The 20,926-nt window shown below is 42.6% G+C and overlaps 1 protein-coding gene across 1 annotated transcript in view; it reads right to left on the bottom strand.

Moving 5' to 3' along the window:
- LANCL2 (LanC like glutathione S-transferase 2) overlaps positions 1-20,643 on the bottom strand; it is a 32,223-nt gene extending 11,580 nt beyond the window's left edge. Inside the window, exons 1-5 of the mRNA XM_079302926.1 lie at positions 19,911-20,643; positions 10,185-10,302; positions 5,783-5,990; positions 3,424-3,571; positions 2,667-2,813 (exon numbers count right to left, since the gene is read on the bottom strand). Of these exons, the coding sequence (XP_079159052.1) occupies positions 2,667-2,813; positions 3,424-3,571; positions 5,783-5,990; positions 10,185-10,302; positions 19,911-20,111 (822 nt within the window). The 5' untranslated portion in view covers positions 20,112-20,643. The remainder of the gene's footprint in view (positions 1-2,666; positions 2,814-3,423; positions 3,572-5,782; positions 5,991-10,184; positions 10,303-19,910) is intronic.
- Between the last annotated feature and the right edge of the window lie 283 nt (positions 20,644-20,926).

Here is a 20,926-nt window from a genome sequence, read left to right as displayed (position 1 = left end):
CCAGCTCCAGCATATTTGTACTCAACAGGTGAGCATGCTCTCACAATTCAAAGTCAAACAGACAAATGAAGGAAAACTTTCAAAAGGTATATTTTGAGCAACCTGAAGAAACCAGAAGTCTCTATTTCCCCTCAGCAAGAAAACCTCTGCCAGACTTCTATCTACCAGGTACCTCAAGCAGACTCTGCACTTTTCTGAGTGGAACAGAAATGTTCATGCTGCTCATCAGAAATACACCTGAATACAGAGCAGCTTGTCATGAAAAACACCCCAAAGCTAATCACCCCTCACTCAGAACCCTCCCTGTGATGTAGGGAGTCTTCACAGCTATGTTTATTTTGAGGCTCTTGCTTTCACATAGTAATCCTGCAGAAGAAGGCAAAGAGGATGAGCACCAGCAATAAATGCCTTCAGTCTTGAGCTGTGCAAGGTATGCCCAGCCCAGCTCAGAAATCCTTAGGAGGTAAATCCAAGACGAGCAGAGCTCTTTACAAACCTCTTATCTTGCTTCCAAGAAGATTTGATTACAAGTGAGTTTTTTGCCCCAGCACTGAGTTCCCAGCACTTACTTCAAACAGCTCAAGAGTAACCTAGAGGTGTGCATCCTGACTTTCTGGCCAAAAGCAATGGTATGCAAACACATGCTTTTGCTTCAGATCTTGGAGTAGAGACTCCCTAAGCTAGAACTTCAGAATTCTCCCTCTGTCTCCTGGATGAGTTGTTTAACATGGCTAAGCTTTTATTCTTCCAGTACTCTGTAAATAAATCCAGCAATACCTGTTTCCTCCAGTTTAAGAAGTGCTTGGACAATGGTCTGAGCACATGGTGTGATTCTTGGGGTGCTCTGTGCAGGGCCAGGAGTTGAACTTGATGATCTTGGTGTGTCCTTTCCAACTCAGCATATTCTGTGATTCTATTGTGTAGGTTGTACAGGAATGATCCTCATTAATCTTCACATCTCATGTGCAATGCTAAATGCCTTTTTTTGTTATCAAATAACCACTCAACAAACCATCTCTTGAATTCTTTGATGAAAATACAGCAAAATTCACCCCATTTGGCGTGGGAGGGATGGAGAAAGGATCGGACTCTGATATGAAATCTGCAGTGAGTGACTCAACTTTGGATGACTCACAATATTTAACATACAGTGAAAAGACAGTAATCTAATGCTGCATAAACAATGGCTTTCTGGTAATTCTTAAAAGCTGCAATTACAAGTAAAGGAAAAATAACTAGGATTTTAACATGTTGACAGAGTAGCTTCTGCTCAAAGCAAAAAGCACTGTGCAATGATTTCTGCTATGAGCTTTAAACAGTATATGAAGGAGCCTTTAAAGAGCCTTCTTTAGAAGACTAGATGCTTCTCTGAAAATCTAGCACTATTAGGGAAAGAAAAATGGAAGCCAGAAAGTTGAAGGAAGCAGAAGGGGGTGAAATACCTTGTGGAATAAAGCACTAGGTAAAGATAGGAATATGGTGAATCAGAGCAGCCTGAGGCCCCAGTGGGATGGTCACTGCAGAAAATGGGTGTAGTGAGGTTAAGACTCACTCCAGGTAATAGAGCAGTAGCTACTTCTATAACAAAGTCAGCTGGTTTAACCAGAACTGCTGGTGGAACTGGTGTAAGGTAATCTGAAATGCAGCATTTTTTCTAAGCAAGGAATGGCTGAGTAGTAGCAGAACCAAATACCAGCTCAGTCACTTCTGCAGTGAACATTTGTGCACAGCTGCAGACTATGAGGATGTACAGTCCTTCCATTTGACTGAAGAAAACTCATTCTGTGTGAGCTGGCAAGGAAAATGATATTTACAAAGATGTACACACTGGCAGCAGCACCTTCAAAAACCAGAAACAGGTGCAATGAAGTTTTGCAACTCTATTGCAATCTTCTATAATGAATCTTAAGGATTTTTTTCCAGACTGTGGAACAGAAATAATATATAAAGGTTTGTTTGGAAAAACATCGTAATCCTATTACAAATCTCAGGGTAGAGGTAATTTAAGTGTGGAAAAGAGGAGGTTTACAGAAGAGAGGAATTTCACTAAGGAAAACAGAAAGAGGAAAGCAGGGATCATAAATACACTAAAGAACATCAGACTTTTGTGTGAGAAATTGGGGAGCTAAGGAAAAACATCTAAAGAATAAAAGCATACTGAAGAATAATATGTGATTAAGGATAGTCTTCCAACACCACCAAAACAACAGGGGGAAAAAGTAATCACTAGAAAAGAGAGAAGGGCGCAGAGGACAGGAGGCATCAGCGGTGCAGTCATTTAAAAAAACCAAAAATTTGAGGAATGATGGATAGTGAGTAAGTGAATTTTCAGCTGCTCTAACTGCAGGCACCAGCAGAAGTAAATATGGAGAGAAAGCCCTTCACTGTCTTCACTGAGGACATGAAACCAGATTCCAAAAACTGGTGCTCTCAACCACAACTCAAGAGTTAATTCATTCTAGTGGGATGACATCCTAGTCAGATTTCTTCTGCTATGAAAACCTTAAGCAGCACCTCTGCACAGTTCTGTGCTGCAGTCTAACTCCAAATTGTGAGACCCTGATCCAGCACAACACTGCATATTCATGGAAGCTGAAGATAAGATCCTCTGATGCGAAACAAAAAATCACTGCTAATTCACCAAAGCCAACAGAAGATGCTCTTACCTGCATGAGCATGTAATAGATCCCAGCCACTCCATGGGCTGCTCCAACATACTGCTTCCTGTGCCACTGGTACAACAGAGGACAACGGTCTGTCTTCCGCTCCTCCTTTGAAAAGTTTTTCCCCGACTCAATAATAGCATCTATTACCTAAGAAAAAGAGCACACCCTGACCACCTGTGTTGCTTACTTAGATTCAGAGGATTTTGCTTCTGCATGACTAAACCCACAACAAACAATAAGCCTCAATACAGTGGTAGGATAATAATATTCAATTCATTTGGATTTGAGTGTTGAGGGAGAAAAGGTATTTTCCTTAATGATGAAAAAATTTATAATTTAAGAGTAGAAATTTAATCTATCAACATTTCTAATTACTTTCTTCCAGCCCTGGCTTTTCTGGTTCTGGTCATGCATGTTCCCCACACTGAATTCCCTTCCTTTTCACTTAAAATACTTCCACACTTCTGTCTTAAGGTTTTTTTGTAACAATGTCTCAAGTAGCCAAAACAAAAAAAACAGTTACATACTGACCTATTTCCTTGGCTAGACACAGACCCACCCACATTGGCCAGTCCCAGCCCCAGCTGGGCAGCAGCAAAAGCGGGAAGAGACTGCATGGACAGCTGATATTGGGTTCCCAACTCTAGATCCCTCTTCTCTTTAGCATTCCTCTCTTAAATTGTTTGAAATATGCATGAGAGTGATCGCACTTCAATCTCAGTGATATCGTGATGCTGGAGAGAGAAATGTGTCTTACCTCTTTGATAGCAGACTGTGGGACAGTGTCAGGACCAATTTCAGTATTCAGGTACAGCAAGGCATACAGGTAACCTGCTCTGCCATAGAGCAGCTCATCTGGAAGTTCAGAATCCATGCTGATGACACTCCTTTGGAGTTGCAACAACCTGCATCAGACAAGGAAGGTGGGAGAGAAAGAGTATGTTCTGTAGAGACCACACTGGATTGTGCATTGTCCAAGACATCAATCCAACCAGAAGCAGAACAAATAGTGAAGCCCCACCAGACCCCTTTAATCAGCCCAGTCCAGTTGGCTGCTGGGTTTACTCACAGGACCCTGCATGCCTGCCATCCTGGAGGCAGGAAACTCTGAGCCAGAGCCAGTATCAGCACAACTGTAAGGATTTTGTGCAGACAGAAACAGGTGCAGGGCAGGAGATAGGGCAGCCAATGGAGCTAGCTACTCCAGCAAAGACAGAAACCTCCTGGAGCCTCTGGGAATTTCACTAATGTAAGGAACACTTAACTGGACATGTTTAAGAGAGAAAAAATGTCAAATGCGCAAAAAACCCCAATACCACCATTCGTCATTCCTTCTCCTAAGAAAACACATTGTCCCAAACATTTAGCACCTCAGTTTTGAAAAGGACACTGCTATAATACACAAATGTTTTGCTTGTAAAAAGAAGAAACAAGAAATGCTGGCCATAGCAACTCTTATTTTCTCCAGAATGACACCCTCATAATATTCTACCAGTCTGTATTAGCACTGAGGTGGATCAGAGATCTGTTTTCCAGCTGCTCCCTCCCTGTCTCTTCCTATCTTTTTTGATTAAATTGATAATTAGATGAAACCATGGTGATGATCACCACCATGATTTTAAATTGGGGAGGGGCAACAACAATCTGGATTAAGACCAAATTCAATTCCCAGATTTCCCCAGCTGTTATTTCTCAGGAGAAATGTTAGCACTAGTATCATTCCATAGCAAAACCACTGACCTCAATCATGTGTTTATGATGCCCCTTCTTAATTCTAGGGAAAAGCTACTCACAAAGAACAGCTTTATATTTTGTTCTCAGAACTATGCTTTGGTTTTAGAATTGAATTATTTTCTTCTAAACTGTCCACTATTAAGCTTTATTGTTGAACTCATACAACTGGAGAAGGCAAAAAGTTAAAAGTGCAATCACAGATTATATTTAAGCATCTATGATGTACCATTCAGCTTCTGTCATGCATATATTTGTAAACAAAAAAGTTATAAAATAAACAAATAATCTAACTAAACTCGTTTTCACTACTCCTCATAGAAATTACTTTCCAAGGAGAAGCAACACTAAAAGATTTACTGCTAATCTCATTTTGCTATACTCATGCTTCTTGCCTTACAGCAAATAACACTGTTTTCTCAGCTGCATTCAAAATGACATGCCTAAGTTTACAGCTAGTTGTAAAAGCAAAAAGCCGCAAACCTATCACTCACTTCAAAACTGAAATATTCATTCAGGAACAGTAGCAGAGATTAATCACACTAGGATTCTAGAGTAGAAAGAGACCAATTACATTTCCAAACATAAACAAGAATGGAGATGAGGACATAAGCCTCGTGGCAAATTCTGCCAGCATGAGCTCTGCTGGACAGCTAGCAGGTGGACTATGGTGCTGAAAGCAAACCTCACAGTGTTCAAGGGCTTCCAGCCCTTGCTGGGATAGCAATCAATCCTGTACCAGCAAAGGCACACTCAGCTCTCTAATGAAGCTACACCTAAATGGGATTTCTTGAGACATTTATTCCATTTAGATTACTTTGAAAAGAGGCTGGAATTTTTTCAGGCCACCCTTCATATGCTCTGACCTAATTAAATCCCCTGCCTTCACAAATTTACTCCTGCAAATACTTCCTCTTTGTTATATTAAATTTTTGTTACATATCAATCTGATACACTGTGTTTCTGTCTGGCTGCTTCCAGATCCTGCGGTGCACTGTTCTGTAATGAATCTACAATTAAGACCCAATTTTTACAGAAAGCATCACATACTGCACAAACACTACATACTGCCAATGACAAGCATGTGGCTTTTGTTAAATGTCACTTCAATGTGACAAAATGAGAACGTGCATGCACTACAGATACGCTCAGGACATCCTGTCCTAACAGTGACAGAGGACTCAAGATAACCCACTAAACATGAATCAAGTACAAGCCAATTTTAATAAAGATAAAGCCTATTTTGCATTCTTGTACCGAAAACTTATCGAGGGAGAGAGTGTCCATTCTTTAATCCTGTCCTCTAAAATTTTACTTGCAAAAGTTACTGAACCAATGCTCTCTACAAATGAGAGGCATGACATTTCCTACCATCAACTACTTACTTGGCAACACATTCTTTAGATTCACTGTCATTTTTCAGTTTGTGGTAAACCACTGCACCCACTGCCAATGGCCCGGCATCACCACAGAGGAAAGTAACTCTTCTGCCATTCAGATTGCGAAGGATTCTCTTCACGTAATCAAGAGATCGCTGCAAATGGCTCTGGTTTTTTGTGACGCGGTACAGTTGCAGATACAAGAGGGCAATACCTGAAATGAACACATGAAAAAGAGACAGTTTCACTTACTTTTCTTTCTAAGCATATCATATTCCCTTCTTTGGTGCCTCTGAACCAGTAAGTCAAATGTGAACATGTACTCTGGCAATAAAAGCATGTGAGTCAAGGGTCCTATAGCTTATGCAGTGTGAAGGCACTGGGCTACTCTTTGGATGACACTTAAAAAAAAAAATAATAAAAAAGGACGAAAACTCATTACACAGGCCTCAATACTTGGCAAACTGTATTGGGTTTGCACAGCCAAGCTGCTGATAACCCACTGGTCAAGGCTGGGGCCAATTAGAAATAGTGGTAATAATGCCTCTGTGATAACAGATTTAGGAAGAAGAGGGAAAAAAGTTGTGCAGTTGTAATTGTGGCCAGAGAAGAGCAGAGTGAGAACATGTGAGAGGAACAACTCTGTAGATACCAAGGCCAGTGAAGAAGGAGAAGGAGGAGGTGCTCCAGGTACTGGAGCCACGATTCCCCTGCAGGCTGAGGTGCAGACCATGGTGAGGCAGCTGTGCCCCTGCAGCTCATGGAGGACCATGGGGATGCAGAGATCCATCTGCAGCCTGTAGAGCAGACTCATGAATCACACCAAAACTGGAAGATGCCTAAGAGGAGGCTGTGACCTATTGGAAGGAGGTTGTAACCCCTGAGGAGAGAGAAGCCTAGGCTGGAACAGCTTCTGCTTGAAGGAGTGCACCATGCTGCAGCAGTTTGCAGACAGCTGTTGCTTGTGAGTTGGATTCACACTGGAGAAGTCCATAAAGAACTGTCTCTTGTAGGAGGGATCCTGTGGGGAAGCAGGGGAATGACTCCTCTCCCCGAGCAGCAGGTGAAACCATGGGTGAGTAACTGACCATTCCCTGTCTCTCTGTGCCAGTGGGGGAGGATGTAGAGGTGGGAAGAGGGGAGAATGGGAAGAAGGTGTTTTGAAGGTCTTATTTTACTTTTCATTATCCTGCTTTAATTTTGTTAGCAATAAATTCAACTTATATCTTTAATTTTAGCCTGTTTTGCCCATTATACTATTTGATGAGGGATCTCTCTTGGTCCTTGTCTCAACTCATGAAGCTTTTGTTATATTTTTCTCTTCCCTGTCCAGCTGTGGAAGAGAATGAGAGAGAGGCTTTGTGGATGCCTTGCATTCAGCCAGCATCAACCCACTACACAAAAAAATCACTGAAGATTCAGAAATTTGAGCTAACAAGCACACATATGACTGAGTAAACCAGCTGCACAATACTCATCTATTATGTGCAAGGAATGACTTCCCATTTGATTTGTAAAAGGATCTTTTGATGAGTTTTTGGATTCAAGTCGCCAAGTTCTTCATAACCCCTAAAAGTATTTCACAACAAGATTACAAGTCAAGCTGGTTTGTAAAAGCCAAAAGTCAAACCAGGGCTCAGAGAATGCCAGGAGGTACTATTGTGCTTCACTCCATTAAACTCATTACATAGCTTTCCCTTAAAACAAACCAAAACCTCAGAAATAAAATAATGTAGGCTAAAGGAAGTGAAACAAATCTAAGTGGATGTCTATCAGCCACTTGCAAGCGTACAGGTGCAGAAGCAAATCACTTATCCCCACACCACACTAACTCAAATCCATTTCTGAATGGAGAGAACACACTCCTGAGCCTCATCCAAAGCCCAGTACACGCAAGGCTCACTTAGCTCACAGAGAGACTACCTCAGTAGTACAAGAACAACAGCACTACAATGTTTCTTAGGCAGGCTCTGAGCAAGCTTTTCTAGGTGAACCTAAAAAGAAAGCTGCAGAGCTTGGGTAGCCCAGTGCAACACCATGGGAACTTGTGGGCTATTTACAGGGATTTGCAGAACCCTTTTTTATGCTGCAACACATTTATATATATACAAGATATTTACACATCTTGGCTTGATCAAAGGATGATTAGAAACGTAGCCATGAAGTCCAGTTCATCTAATCCCTCCTAGTGTTTTTCTCAGAGCAACACCCAAGAGGTCTGGCAGGTAAAAAAGTACTTGCATAAGTAAGATAGATACTTACATGTGCTATGATTGCTACATGTCAACAGTAGGTATTCCAAGATTTTAAAGATGGTTCACAAAATGCAAGCCAATGCTCATGACTGGACTGCCAATAAGATTTTCTAGACTTGGTACATAAAATGCAGGGCAGTTGTTTACAGCAGTACTTTTACCTTCTGATTTGCACACTAGCAAAATGCAGCAAAGAGCAAGTTTGGGGAAAAAGTATCTTCATTAAATATTTTAAAAACCAGATAATTTAAATCCTTTTATTCAGAACCATATTCACAGGAGCCTTGAAAGAAGTTAACAGCTTGGAATAGATGTAGATGCCAATCCTTCTACAGGATGGAAAAATCCCACATTCATAAGACAACATCACTTGTTCATCTATATTCCTGTTTCAGCTAATGATGGCTGTGTCACTTTTACCTTATGACTCATTTTCAGATGCTCTGATTTATCAGCCATAATTTCAGTCACTGTGTCAGAACACAGCACACAGCTCCCCGGGAGCCATTCTGTACTGTCAGTATGAGGAAGCCCACCACTGGAGATCTGCACGCACTCAGCAGCTGGTCACTTTCAGACCCTGAAACACATCTATCTTTTAAGCCTGAGCTGTCTAAAAGTTCCCCACCCATCCACCCACAGTACCATCTGTATCTAAACATCAAGAAGAAAGCAAAGAAATTTTACCCTTTAATTGCTGGATTTAAGCCTAAGGATATATGAAGGCTGAAGAGCTTTTCCAAGCAACTCCCCTGTCACAACAGATAGATAAAAGAATAGATCTTCTTAGGGCACATTTCAAACGTGGTGCCAAAAGGTTAGTGTGTGCCTGAAGCTTGAGCTAGAAGAGTAGGAACAGAATAAGCCATTTTATCCAGCAAGTCCCACTTAACAGGCCTAGATAGACAAGTCCTGGTGACTTAAAAGAACAGACATGAAAACTGTATTCTCTGCCTAGAAGTCCCTGGTTTCAGCTGGGATACATTTAATTTTCTTCTCTGTAGCTGCAATGGTTTGTATTTAGTGTGAGAATAACCCTGATAGCACACTGACAGTTCACTGTTGCTGAGGGATGCTTACCCGAAGCGAAGAACTTCTCAGTTTCCCATGCTCTGCCAGGGAGCAGGTGCACAAGACGCTGGGAGGGACCATGGCCAAGACACCTGACACCAACTGGCCAAAGGGACATCCCCTACCACAGGACACCGTGGTGTGTACTTAAACTGGGCAGAGCTGGCTGGAAGCCACCAATCACTGCTCAGGCATGGGCTGGAGTTTGGTGAGCAGGTGGTGAGTGAAAGCACTCTGCATCCCTCATTTCTCTTTTATCCCTCTCCCCTTTCCATTACAATTGTAATTATTATTGTTGGTCCCATTACTGTTGTTTTTTATTTTACTTTATTTCAATTATTAAACTTCTTATCTCAGCTCATGGATTTTATCTTTGTTTTTCAAATCGTCTCCCTATGTAACTATGGCAGAAGGGATGTAGGAGGGGCAGAGTGTGAGTGCTCAGCTGTGTGCTATTTACTTCCCAGGTGGGGCTAAATCACACCAGAAGGGCTCATTTACATCTGGACAGCATCAGTGATGCAATGCTAAATGAAAAATGGTCCCTAGCAATAACCATCACCTGCACATGTGTCATTTTCTTCATGATCTTCTCAGTCTTACAATCATACTTCTACACTTCCCCTCCTCACACCATTTTTGTACAGACAGAACAGGAACAGTCAAACTACCCAAATTCCGTATTTGAAGGCTCCAAGCTCCTGGCCACAGAACATATTCCCCCCATCTACTTCAGTAATTAGAAGATGCTGTTACCATTAGAAAAATAACTCATTTTTAAAAGCAAACTTAAAGAAACAAGAGGTAAGGTAAAAGCACTGCCTTAGAATATCCACTCCTTTTGCAAAACAATTATCTCCATATACAAAAGTCAATTATAATTTTGTATCTTTGTCTGCTGAAGTCAATGCAAGTTACAGACAGCAGCAAACAAGGCTCCAGAGTTAAAAGAAAAATCAACTCACAAAAATGCCTGAAACAGTGTATTTCTGCCACTCCTATGAGGATACCAGAATCTTCTGTGAATAAATCCATATACATCATTTAACAAATACATTTCATCCAAATTCTAGCTTTCTCACCAGTCCAGCCAGTATAGGCAGAGCAGTCATGTGGATCTGCCGTCTTCAGCCCTTCCTCCATTTGTTGTAGAAGGTCCTTGATTTTTGCCTGGATCCGTTTTGAGAACCGAGCATTGACCTGAAAGCAGGAGACAGGGAATGAGGCAGAAAAGAAACTAATTAAAGAACGCAAAATACCTGCTGCACATTCTTGTCTAGGAAGAAAACCAAACAAAACCAACCCAAAAAAAAAAAAAAAAAAAAAAAAAAAAAAAAAAAAAAAAAAAAAAAAAAAAAAAAACAAAAAAAAACCCTAGGAAATAAATAACACATACAGCAATCAGCACCATTAAGGTGGTTTATCTTAAGTGTGTCTCATGTAAAAACATTCCGACTACATTTTAGAGTAAGGTACAAGTATATACATTAGACAAAAAATTCCCTGTGCATTCTTTAAAGTCACACAAAGAGCAGCTATGGACATTGTGACAGTATGTAATTCAAATCAGGGTGCTGGTACCAAAAGCATGTTATGGGCAAACAGCACAAGCCCTGCATTATAGGTGTGTGCTCTCATCACAAGGTCCCTGCACACTCTTTGCAGCACTACAAAGCAGGAAGTAGCTCAAGGAAAAGAATTGTTCATACTCAAGACAACCAAGCCAAAGAAGATGAGCAGAAGCAGCTCAGCATCTTCAGCTCAGGCACAAAGGCAAAGAAAAAAGTCTCTGATTTTACACATTGCTTGCTTTTACTTTTCACCAAAAAAGTTTATATAGATGCAATACATTAAATAAAACAGAAGATACTTTACACTTGCCAGCATTTCTCTTGTTATATACACTTTTAGGGAAGATGTGTTACTGATTACTCCTCAAAGTCTATGGAACATGGAAATTAGCATAGGAGTAAGGCAAGTTCTTGCTTGTCTACAGCACATGCCAAAAGTGCAGGGTTTGGATAAATTACAGGTCCTGTATGCCATCATGCAACGCGACATACCTCATATTGTACTCTTGTTCAGAATGGAACTTCAAATAAATAAAAATTATTTCAAACATCCATCCAACAGATTTAGAAATCAGAAAGACTGCAAAATTGCACAAGGCTTCTGACACACCAGAAATCTGCAGGGTCAATAGTTCAAATCCATTTAGGGATATCCATGGTAGAACAGGAAGGGAGAAGGAAATTGTGCCATTATATCTCACAGTGAACACGTATCATTCTAGAAACAAGCTAGAGACACCTTAACCTTCTCCAGTATCTCTAGAAATGGCAGCCAAACACAGTAGGCATCTGAAGCCTTTTACTCTTCAGCCCTAATATGTGTTAAACACCTTTAGGTGTTAGGGAACTGTACTATGCATCCACATCACCCCTACTCCAACACCCTCCCTTTTTTAACTAGTTCAGTGAGGTCTCAACACACAGAGGAAAGCCTTCTCCAAGGGCAGTGCTTCTCTCCTTCAAAAGACAATTTTGCCAATGCTAAGGCATATGGTGAAACAGCATGAGGATATTCACGTGGATGCACCCAGGCACAGAGCTCAGCTTATCTGACAAGAGTGAACTAAGGCTCCAGACACCCCATTTATTTATCTACTGCACATCACAAGCATACTGGTTATCTTTTTGTTCTGACAATACACCTGCTGTTACCAAGTCAGGATATTTTTTATCAAACTCCAGGTTAAATTACTTAGATTAGTAGGAGGGGAATACCAGGACATAAGGATGCATTGAAAGCTCAGTCCCATACAAATAATTTAGCTCAGGCTGGTAATACCTCTCTCTAAAATCTGAATTGTAACTTACTTGTCTTGGTTCAGTGCTTGTAAAAGCACAGATTAAAGGTTATTTTTAATCAGTATTTTTATAATTATCTGTAAACCCAAACAAAGCTACTCCCAAACTTGTGTCAGTGTCAATAGGTTACAAGTGGCAACAAAGTTTTCCCGAGCTATCTACTCTTCTACCACTGCCTCTCTTTTTTCCTAGTTGCTCTGACGCTTTCACAACCGAACACTGTCACTGATCATTTCATAAGATTCCCCTATAAGCCTGTAACAGATGCCTACATGCACTAAAAGAAATTAATTACATGAACAAATGAATGTTGAAAGGTGGCTTTAGAAGATTTAAAAATTTCCTTCAAGGAATCTTAGGGCATTACAACTGAGCATAACACGCACACTTGTGTGGAGCACAGACTGATTTTCATCAGAAGCACATTCATCTCATGAGGATGTTTCCAGCTGGCATTCAGCCTTTTCTGCAGGTGACTTGTTATTCCTGTAGGGACAAACAAAAACCAGGAAGCCTGATCTCTGACACCCAGTAGCACATTTGCTTATGGTTCAGTCCTGGGTGACAGCAGGAGCTGAGGAGTATTTCTAATTTAAAAAGGCGCTCTCCAGGAATTCAACTGCTGCATTACTCCTCTGCTGCTGCAGAAAGAACAACCACTATCATCCCAAACACTGCTCAAGTTTTATACTGTCAAAACACACACAAAAAAAGAGAGGTCATTCCTCATTATACCAAACAGAGCCTTGTGCCATATTGGTTATGGTAACTAAAAAGGCTCATTATTAGCACAAAAGCAATGCAGAAAACATGAAATATGTTGGTTTAGAAATAGTTATTTATTTGAACCATATCACTTTTTCCATTGCAGTGAGACAGCAGGCATAGCTAGATACCAATACAAAGTCTTCCAAAGTCAACAAAAATGTAAAGAATGTAAGTATTTTTGTAACATCACTTGTCTTTGGCACTAATCACAAGATGTTTAAATTATGCAGTCTTTGTTAGCAATACACGTTTCCATACACCTGCTTTCTTCCATTTGTAGGGTTTCTAAAGAGAATTAACTCATCTTCTGTAAATTCAGCACTAGAACTGCACATCTACATTAGAGTACAGTGCTAATAACACCATGGTCATGGGTTTAATCCCCATATGGGCCATTCCCTTAAGCAGGACTCAATGGTTGTTACAGGTCCATTCCAACACAGAATATTCTGTGATTCTGTTATTATAAAAAATACATCCTGATGCAAATAAAAATCTCCTAAAAACCACAAACATTTCACTTGCACTCAACATTACTATAACATACCAATTCTTACAGACCATTGCAGACATATCCAGCTTTACAGCCAAGGCATTAAAACAAACCAGAACCAAGAGCAGATGAGGCAATAAGCAACTGCTATGTATGTATTGTGCATCATGATTTCTGGTAGATAAGAGAAGTTAAACTTTAAAGTCTTGCATAAGCATTTGGGCCAAATGTCACAGTGCTGATGTAAGTCTGACAATTCAACTCTGAGGCCTTATGGCACTCTGTTTGTCATTAAAGGCAACACTCTGATGTGATAGATGTGATAGACACGGGATGAGTAATCTTATTTGCATATGTAAAATACATTTACATACCCATGCTTTGTCCAAAAACACCTCTTGGCATTCACTTGCTCATGACATCTATGCTAAGAACTAGTAGAGAGTCACAGCAGGGCAATGGAGACCTGAGCTCACAGCTTCCTCACAAGCTGCCTATGTACCAATCTTTCTTGCTGCCACCACCACCTCTCAAAACAACCATCTTGCTCTTAACCCTATTTTAATTCATCAGGTTTTGGGGGACTGATGCTATGTGCAAAACCAGACTGCAGAAGTAAACAACCGATTCTGCAGAAGTAGAAAGGAGATGACCTATACACACACTGCTATCTACCAAACAAGCAAAACACACTTTTATTTCACCTCACTTTGTTGGTGGTGATGTGTAGAACAGGACATGTAACATGGTGCTGTGCTGTTTTTCAGCCAAAGTGCATCTCAAAGAGAAGACAATACAGCTCAAGTTGCTACTGCAACAAGAACTCATTGAAAAAACAAACTTGCATAGAAGATAGAAGAAAAGACAAGACAAACAATTATGAGGAAGAATGTAGCAGTGGAAAACTCACAATTCTGCTGAAATGAGGAATTCTGGCTGTACTGAATTCATTGGGAACTTTACCACTGACTGTAAGGGAGCCAGTTTCACACCCATGCATTGGAGTATGGGTCTATTGAAGCAGGATGAGCTCTCATGCTCACTTCCACAAGTTCCTGAAAAAGCAGACCAGAAGGGATGGCAGTAGGATCCCATATGCAGAATCTAGGAGGTGACCAGCCTTTTTGTACAGAAGAACAAGATCTACTTTATTTTTACTTAAGTCAAAGGACTCTTAGGCTCCAAGAGCAACACTTTCTTCTCTGAAAATACCAAATACTGTTGAAGCTCATCACCCAACCTCTGAAACACTCAAAGTTCTCTGATACTTCTCAGACAGGTCCTCCAGAAACAATGCCAGTTCTGCAAAACCACATGCTTAATAAATGCTTTGAAACATTGCTGTCTGTAGAACACACTGCACCGTTTTTCAGTGATCTGTCACTTAGTGCCATATATGTGATAATGGGGAAAAAAAGCAAAAATAAAAATAAAAAATAAAAAAAGAAGGGGGTGGGAAGAAAGAGATAGAGAAATCAATAGCTGTAGGCAAATTCCTACACTGTTACAAATGCCAGCCTAAGAATAGGCTTTAAACATAGTCATCACCTTGTCTCAGAAGATATAAGGGCATGAAAAACATCATTAAAAGGCAAACATTCAAGTTATTGAAAGAACTACTTAAAGCATGTAAGAAATAAGAAGACTGTGTCTCTAATGCATTTGTGTCCAAAAGAAGTTATATGTGTCATTGATTATAAGACAGCAAAACCCCAAAACTTAAAGATCTAGATCACCACAAGGAATCATCAAACATCTCCAGATTATTGGTAACAAGAATAAACAAAAATAACAGATATCCCATGTTTTGGGAAATGGAAACTGATAAAGCAAAAGAACAATACTGAAAATCGCTGGTCCTCCAGGTAGCCTAACACCAGCATGCTACTTCTTGAAACTGAGAAAATAAAAGTCTGTTGGGAGTGTGATTTAAAGTCACCCACTATACAGAAGCCTCTTGTCCAGCTGTGACATTTTTAGGTGGTCCTCAAGTTGCAAAAAGCTAAAACCTTTGCCAATTCTGTCTAAATTACCTCAATGCACAGAGAGCAGATATATTCTGCATATTGAGCTTGACAGCTGATCGATGCAGTTAGATCCAAATAAAAATTTCTTTTCACCAGGAAGCAAGTACGTGTTGTTGCACTTGCCCACTCAACTAGCTGGATTAACAACTCATTAACATGCAGGTCTGCAAGATAAAACTAGAAACTGAGGACTAGTGGATGGATGTGAGACAATTTAATCAGAACTTGGGGATTTGATTTTACAAAGTATTTTCATTCAGAACTGGTTGACTAAAACCAAACAGGCTTAACTCTGAGTTCATCTCCTGAATAACAGGAGAGGCTTTCACTACAAAAGCATCAGAAAAGCCCTAAGAGATGATCAGTGTTGATCTGTGCTGTAGGAAAGAAACAGCAATTTTTCCTTTCAGGCTGTGTAAAACTGCCAGGAGATAGTGAGGGACAATGAAAAACAACAAATTGATTTTCAGGCTCAGTTTTGACCAGAACTCTCAAAAAGCAAAACAAACTTGGCCTTCTGAAGAAAAACAGAGAATACTGCAAAAGTTGTTTGTTTCAGAGTCCCCTATAAAAATAGCATATGCCTGAGCTGGGGAGCCAGAAACAGTCAAAAAAGTAAGAAGCTCAAGAAATGCAGCTACCTCATCCCACATTTCTGGAAATAAGTGGGAAGAATTATTTACTGGCTTTGGAGGTTGAATTTTGCCTCCAGTGCAATAAGTTGTATAATTCCCACTAGTATAAGTTGTTGCTGAGTCAGTCCCAGAACACAGAGAACATGCTGCTCTCAGTGAGACAGCTAAAATGCCCAGTGAGACAAACCCAAAAAACTCCACAAAACAAAACAAAAAACCAAACCAAAACAAAAATCCAAGAACAAACAAACAAACAAAAAAACTCCAAAGAATCCCGCCCCCTAAAAAAGGAAGAAGACAAGTGAGGCTATCACAAAAACATACACATATTTACAGGAGAAGGAAGACTGAAAGTCACATAGAGGAATTATCAGAAGTAACTGGAGACTGAGAAAGTGTTAGGAAACTAAACACTACTAAACTACTAAATCACCCAAATGATAAATCTAAGTAAATATTCTATATCACTATTAATTCATATTTGCCAATGAGCACCATTATCTCTGAAATAGGTTCCCTGTAAGGAATCCCCTGCAAAGACTTATAAGGCATTATATGCATTTCTCAGAACATATCACTTCTTTCTAACAGTCTTAGAACACCATGGCAAGTCAGGAAAAAAACTTATAAAGAAAGAATTTGCCTAAAAAAGAAGTTAAAGTTTCTGCATTCTAGTGATCAACCCATGAAGTTTGAATCTACTTTTGCTTCTGTCTTGTGATTCCACAACAAATTCAGACAATCTTAAAGCAAAGGCTGGGATCATATTAATTTCTTGATGACAAGGATGCTTCTTTTTTTTGCACAGCCATAAAATCCACATTATTGTCTAGGCTTCCACAGAGAGCAATAGGTTCTTGAACAAGCCGTCACTACTCCTCAGCAGCAAGCTCTCCTCACCCTTTCCTTCCCAGGAAATCCTTTAGAGCTTTGTAACTCTCTACCACACTAGGGAACTAAGAACTGTTATGAGTCTATTCATTTCTCTGCTGCCCCTGGCCATCTACATTTCCACTTTGAAAACTTTTGGACTGAACACTTTCAGGTAGTATCTGTAGGTACCTTTTTAGGCTAAGGTATCTCTATGGGGTCCACATGAAAAGGAAAAAGGTTACAGGATATATATTTAATTGAAAGATTCATCACTTATTAAACAGATGTTTATATTTAAAATTATGTTTCTCACTAATATAGAATTAATGCTGCCTGATGAATTATTACCTTGGCTTTCTCAGACAAGTTACAGAAGCAATTTAAGTTCATGATATTTTAATGGTGAAAAAACCTAGTTATGAAAACAGTGAATTTCAACTACATGAGCAGAGCCCACACAGACAGCTGCAGTGTTTACTGTGACTATTTATAAGAAAGCAAATCAGCAACCTCAAATTCTGCTTCACCTACTCCCATGCCTTCAAGATTTCTGAACAATATTTTACCCACACACACTTCTATATGCAGAATTTTGTCCCAATTGTCTCACATTTCAGACAATGCCTTGAAGAGCTTCTTGTCCTTTCATCAACCAGGTGAATTTTAGATGGCAACCATGACAGACAAAGAAATCAAATGGATTAAAAATGCATTGCCTTCCATGACAACAGCAGAGCCCCACACACCTCAGGCTGTCATTACATGAGTCACTCAGCAGCAGATGGGAAGAGGGAATTATGCAGTGCACTGAGGCCTTCTGAAAGATGCTCCCATTTTTTGGAAACCTGTATGCTTGTGTACAGAAGTTTAAGGAACAGACTTCCTACCCTGTGTAAAGTCCTTTTGTCTTCACTGGGGCTTTAGGCAAGCAAAGCTATTTCTCTGATGGAATGGGAGCCACTAAATGCAAAAATAAAACAGTAAAACATAAACTGAAAATCACAAACAACAACAAAAACACCTCTAAAGTACCCATCATGAAATCTCATAAAATGATAGTACTAGGAGCAACAGTGTGCAAATACTTCAAAAAATATAAATAAACATAAATATACTCACAGCTATATTCTAGCTCAGAAACACATGACTCCTGAGATTTCACAGATGCAAAAGCAAAACAAAGTGTACACTTGCTTCTGCCTTCTCCTATGAAATGCACAGAATTGCACGGTTTTAAGACAGTACAGAAGATTTTTTTTTCAGAAGTGCTCATCCTCCTCAACAAAGCCCTTTTACCAAATACATGACTACTCAGGTGCTCCAACCTATTTCCTGAGCATGCCTGCAAAAATAGCTGCTGACTGCCACTCCGTAACAAGGTATGTCATCCACCATTGATGCTGAGAAAAAACAATCGCACTCACTGTAAAACACCTTTTTCATGCACAGGACAGCATAACAGGCATTCCTAATGTAAACACAGGGCTAGAAATCCTTGACTAACTCATTTCAGCTCTGCCACAGAACAATGTCTCTGAATTAAGATTAATTCAATAATCAAATCCAACGTAAATTAGAATTGAACTATTCTGCAACAAAGCTGGTATACTCTAAAACGTAATTTTTACAGATGTTCATCTTCTTTTGATATCTCACCATTCTTCTGGTTATCTCAGTTGAGAAAGATTTAGTCCATCTAAATCAGCAGTAAATGAAGGAGCATTTTTATAGATTAAGCCAGATACAAACAAAAAAGAACAAAAAAACAACCGTGCTCTTCCACAAGGATAAAAAAATAGTTTTACCAACACTCAGCATACTACCAGAGAGTTGTGTACAAAACAAATCAGACTTCACTTTTGAACCCACACTTGCTTTTTTTAAACCTTCTCAAATGCTCTGCTTTTGACAGCTGCAATTAATTGCAGCACTTAAGACACTGAAGCCCCAAAGTATTCTCTTCTCTGCACCCTGCTTAGCCAAGTACAACTTCACAAACCTCAGTCATAAACAACTTAGTGAAACATTTCACTGCCTTGGACTGATAGTGAGCTGATGGTATCCTGCTGGTACTTACAATGGGCTGAGAGATTTGTCCCTCACACTTTTGGGCATCACCATCCTTGTCCCACTCTATCAGTAAATCAAGGTAATCCCACATTGCCAAAAGCAGAAAAACACAGAGCTGTTATCAACAGCTTTCCTTTATTCATCCCAGCACACAATCAAGAGAGTTAGGAAGTTAACTTCCACCCTCAATGCATTTGTCCTTGTAGAAGTGTCACCATGCAGTGTTTCCCATGCAAAAGATGACAAAGCTGTGCAGTATTGAAGGATGAGGCACAGGGGCTAAATGACAGACACTCCATAGTCTGGCATTCCTTCTGCAGCTTAATCCAGCTTGCATGATAACAGGCCAGACCAGAGCAGCTTCTCCACTTAAAACCTGAGACACTCATAGTATACCAAACAGCAGCACGTGGCATCAAGGAGATAAGCAGAGCAGGAAGACTGCAAACCTTGTGTGACCAGTCTTACGAGGCAGGTGCTCTGTGGGAATGAACCAACCTTCAGGTTCTATCGTGGTGCACCTGTACCTATAAATGTGCGTATATCAGTAAATAAACACGTGAGAGCAGTCTATCTTCACCTAATGACCGAGCATTGCTGTGACCTGAGAGCAAACTCTCACTTTCTAAATGGGCGCTTTCTCTGGTGAAATTCGAGCAACTTGTGTTGAGACACAGAACCGCCGTGGTAAGAGCAGCTATAGTTGCTCTGCTATACAGCGTTCTATTACCTCCGCCTGCGGCACCGCGTTCACTCCCATACTAGAGTAAAACAAACAGCCCCAATTAAGAGCCGCCGCTGCGGACTCCGAGCCGTGCGGCCGGGCTGAGCTGCCGCTCCTTCCCTCAGCTCACCCCGCCGCTCCCTCCCCTCGGGCGCCCCCGAGGCCGCCCCGAGCTGGGCGGGCGCGCAGGCCGCGGGCAGCCCCACGGGCCCCGCCGCCGGGCCCGCGCCCCGGGGCGGAACCCACGGCCGAACCCACGGTCGCCGCTGCCGCCGGGAGCGAGCGGCCCGCGGGTGAGGCCGGGCCCGCGGTCCTGGACGCGGCGCCCGCCCGCCGCCTGGGACTCACCTTCCCGTCGGCGCCGAAGGGGAGGGACTCCTCCTCCGCCGGCGGCTGCAGCGCCCTGTCCCGGTGGGTGTCTGCCGCGCTGGGGGCTGCCACGGCTCCCTGGGGCTGGTAGTCGGGGTAGGGGTTGGCGAAAGCCCTCTCCTCCATCTCCGCTTCACCGCCCAGCTGCAGCTTCAGCCTCTTGGACATGCTCTCTCCCATCTCAGCCGGCCCCCGGCCCGCCTCCCCGCACGGCGAGCCGGCGGGGACACACTCCGCCCCGCAGAGCGGCGGCTTTGCAGCAACGCGAGCGCCGCGGCCGCCCCCGGCTACGGCCGCCGTCCCGCGGGCGCTGGGGCTGGATCGGGATCAGGAGGGCGCCTGCGGTGACAGTGCCCGCGGCCGCGGGCCCATCGGGGCCGCCCCAGGGCGGAGGCGCCGCCGCCCCGGCCCCGAGCCACCGAAGCCCAACTTTGGGAGGCGAAAGGGAAAGCTGCGGCTCCGCGGCTCTGCTCGGCGTCCCTGTCAGCCGGGGCGGGGGAGCGGCGAGCGCGGCGGCATCACAGCCTGTACGGGGGCAGAGCGCGGCCGGGGCCGCGGCCGGGCCCCCCCGCGACAAGAGGCAGCCCGCCCGCCGGCGCAGGCTGGGTGGCTCCGCTGCAAAGCTCGTTCCGGCGCCTCATCCTCCCCCGCCGGGGCGTCAGTGCCTCGGGCTGCTGCTGCTGCCGGCCGCACGCCGGGCGGCGGAGCGGGGCTGCCGCCGGCTCCTTCCGCCCGTCCCCCCGCGGCGGGGGCGAGCCGCCGCCCGGCGCATCTCAGAGGAGCGGCAGCAGCAGCAGGAGGGGCACGGACAGCCCCAGGAGCAGGCAGTACGCCACCAGCTCCTTCGCCCGGCTCATCCGCAGCCGCCGCCGGGCCGCGCTCATCCGCCGGCAGCCCCCGCGCCCGGCGCGCCCCGGGCAGAGGGAGGGACGCAGCCCGCGGCTACCCTCGGCGGGGACGGCGCAGCCGGCGGCGACCGCCCCTCAGCCGGCGAG

The sequence above is a fragment of the Erithacus rubecula genome (genome assembly GCF_903797595.1).
Source record: "Erithacus rubecula genome assembly, chromosome: 3".
Classification (NCBI taxonomy): Eukaryota; Metazoa; Chordata; class Aves; order Passeriformes; family Muscicapidae; genus Erithacus; species Erithacus rubecula.
This window is presented reverse-complemented; position numbering and strand designations above follow the sequence as displayed.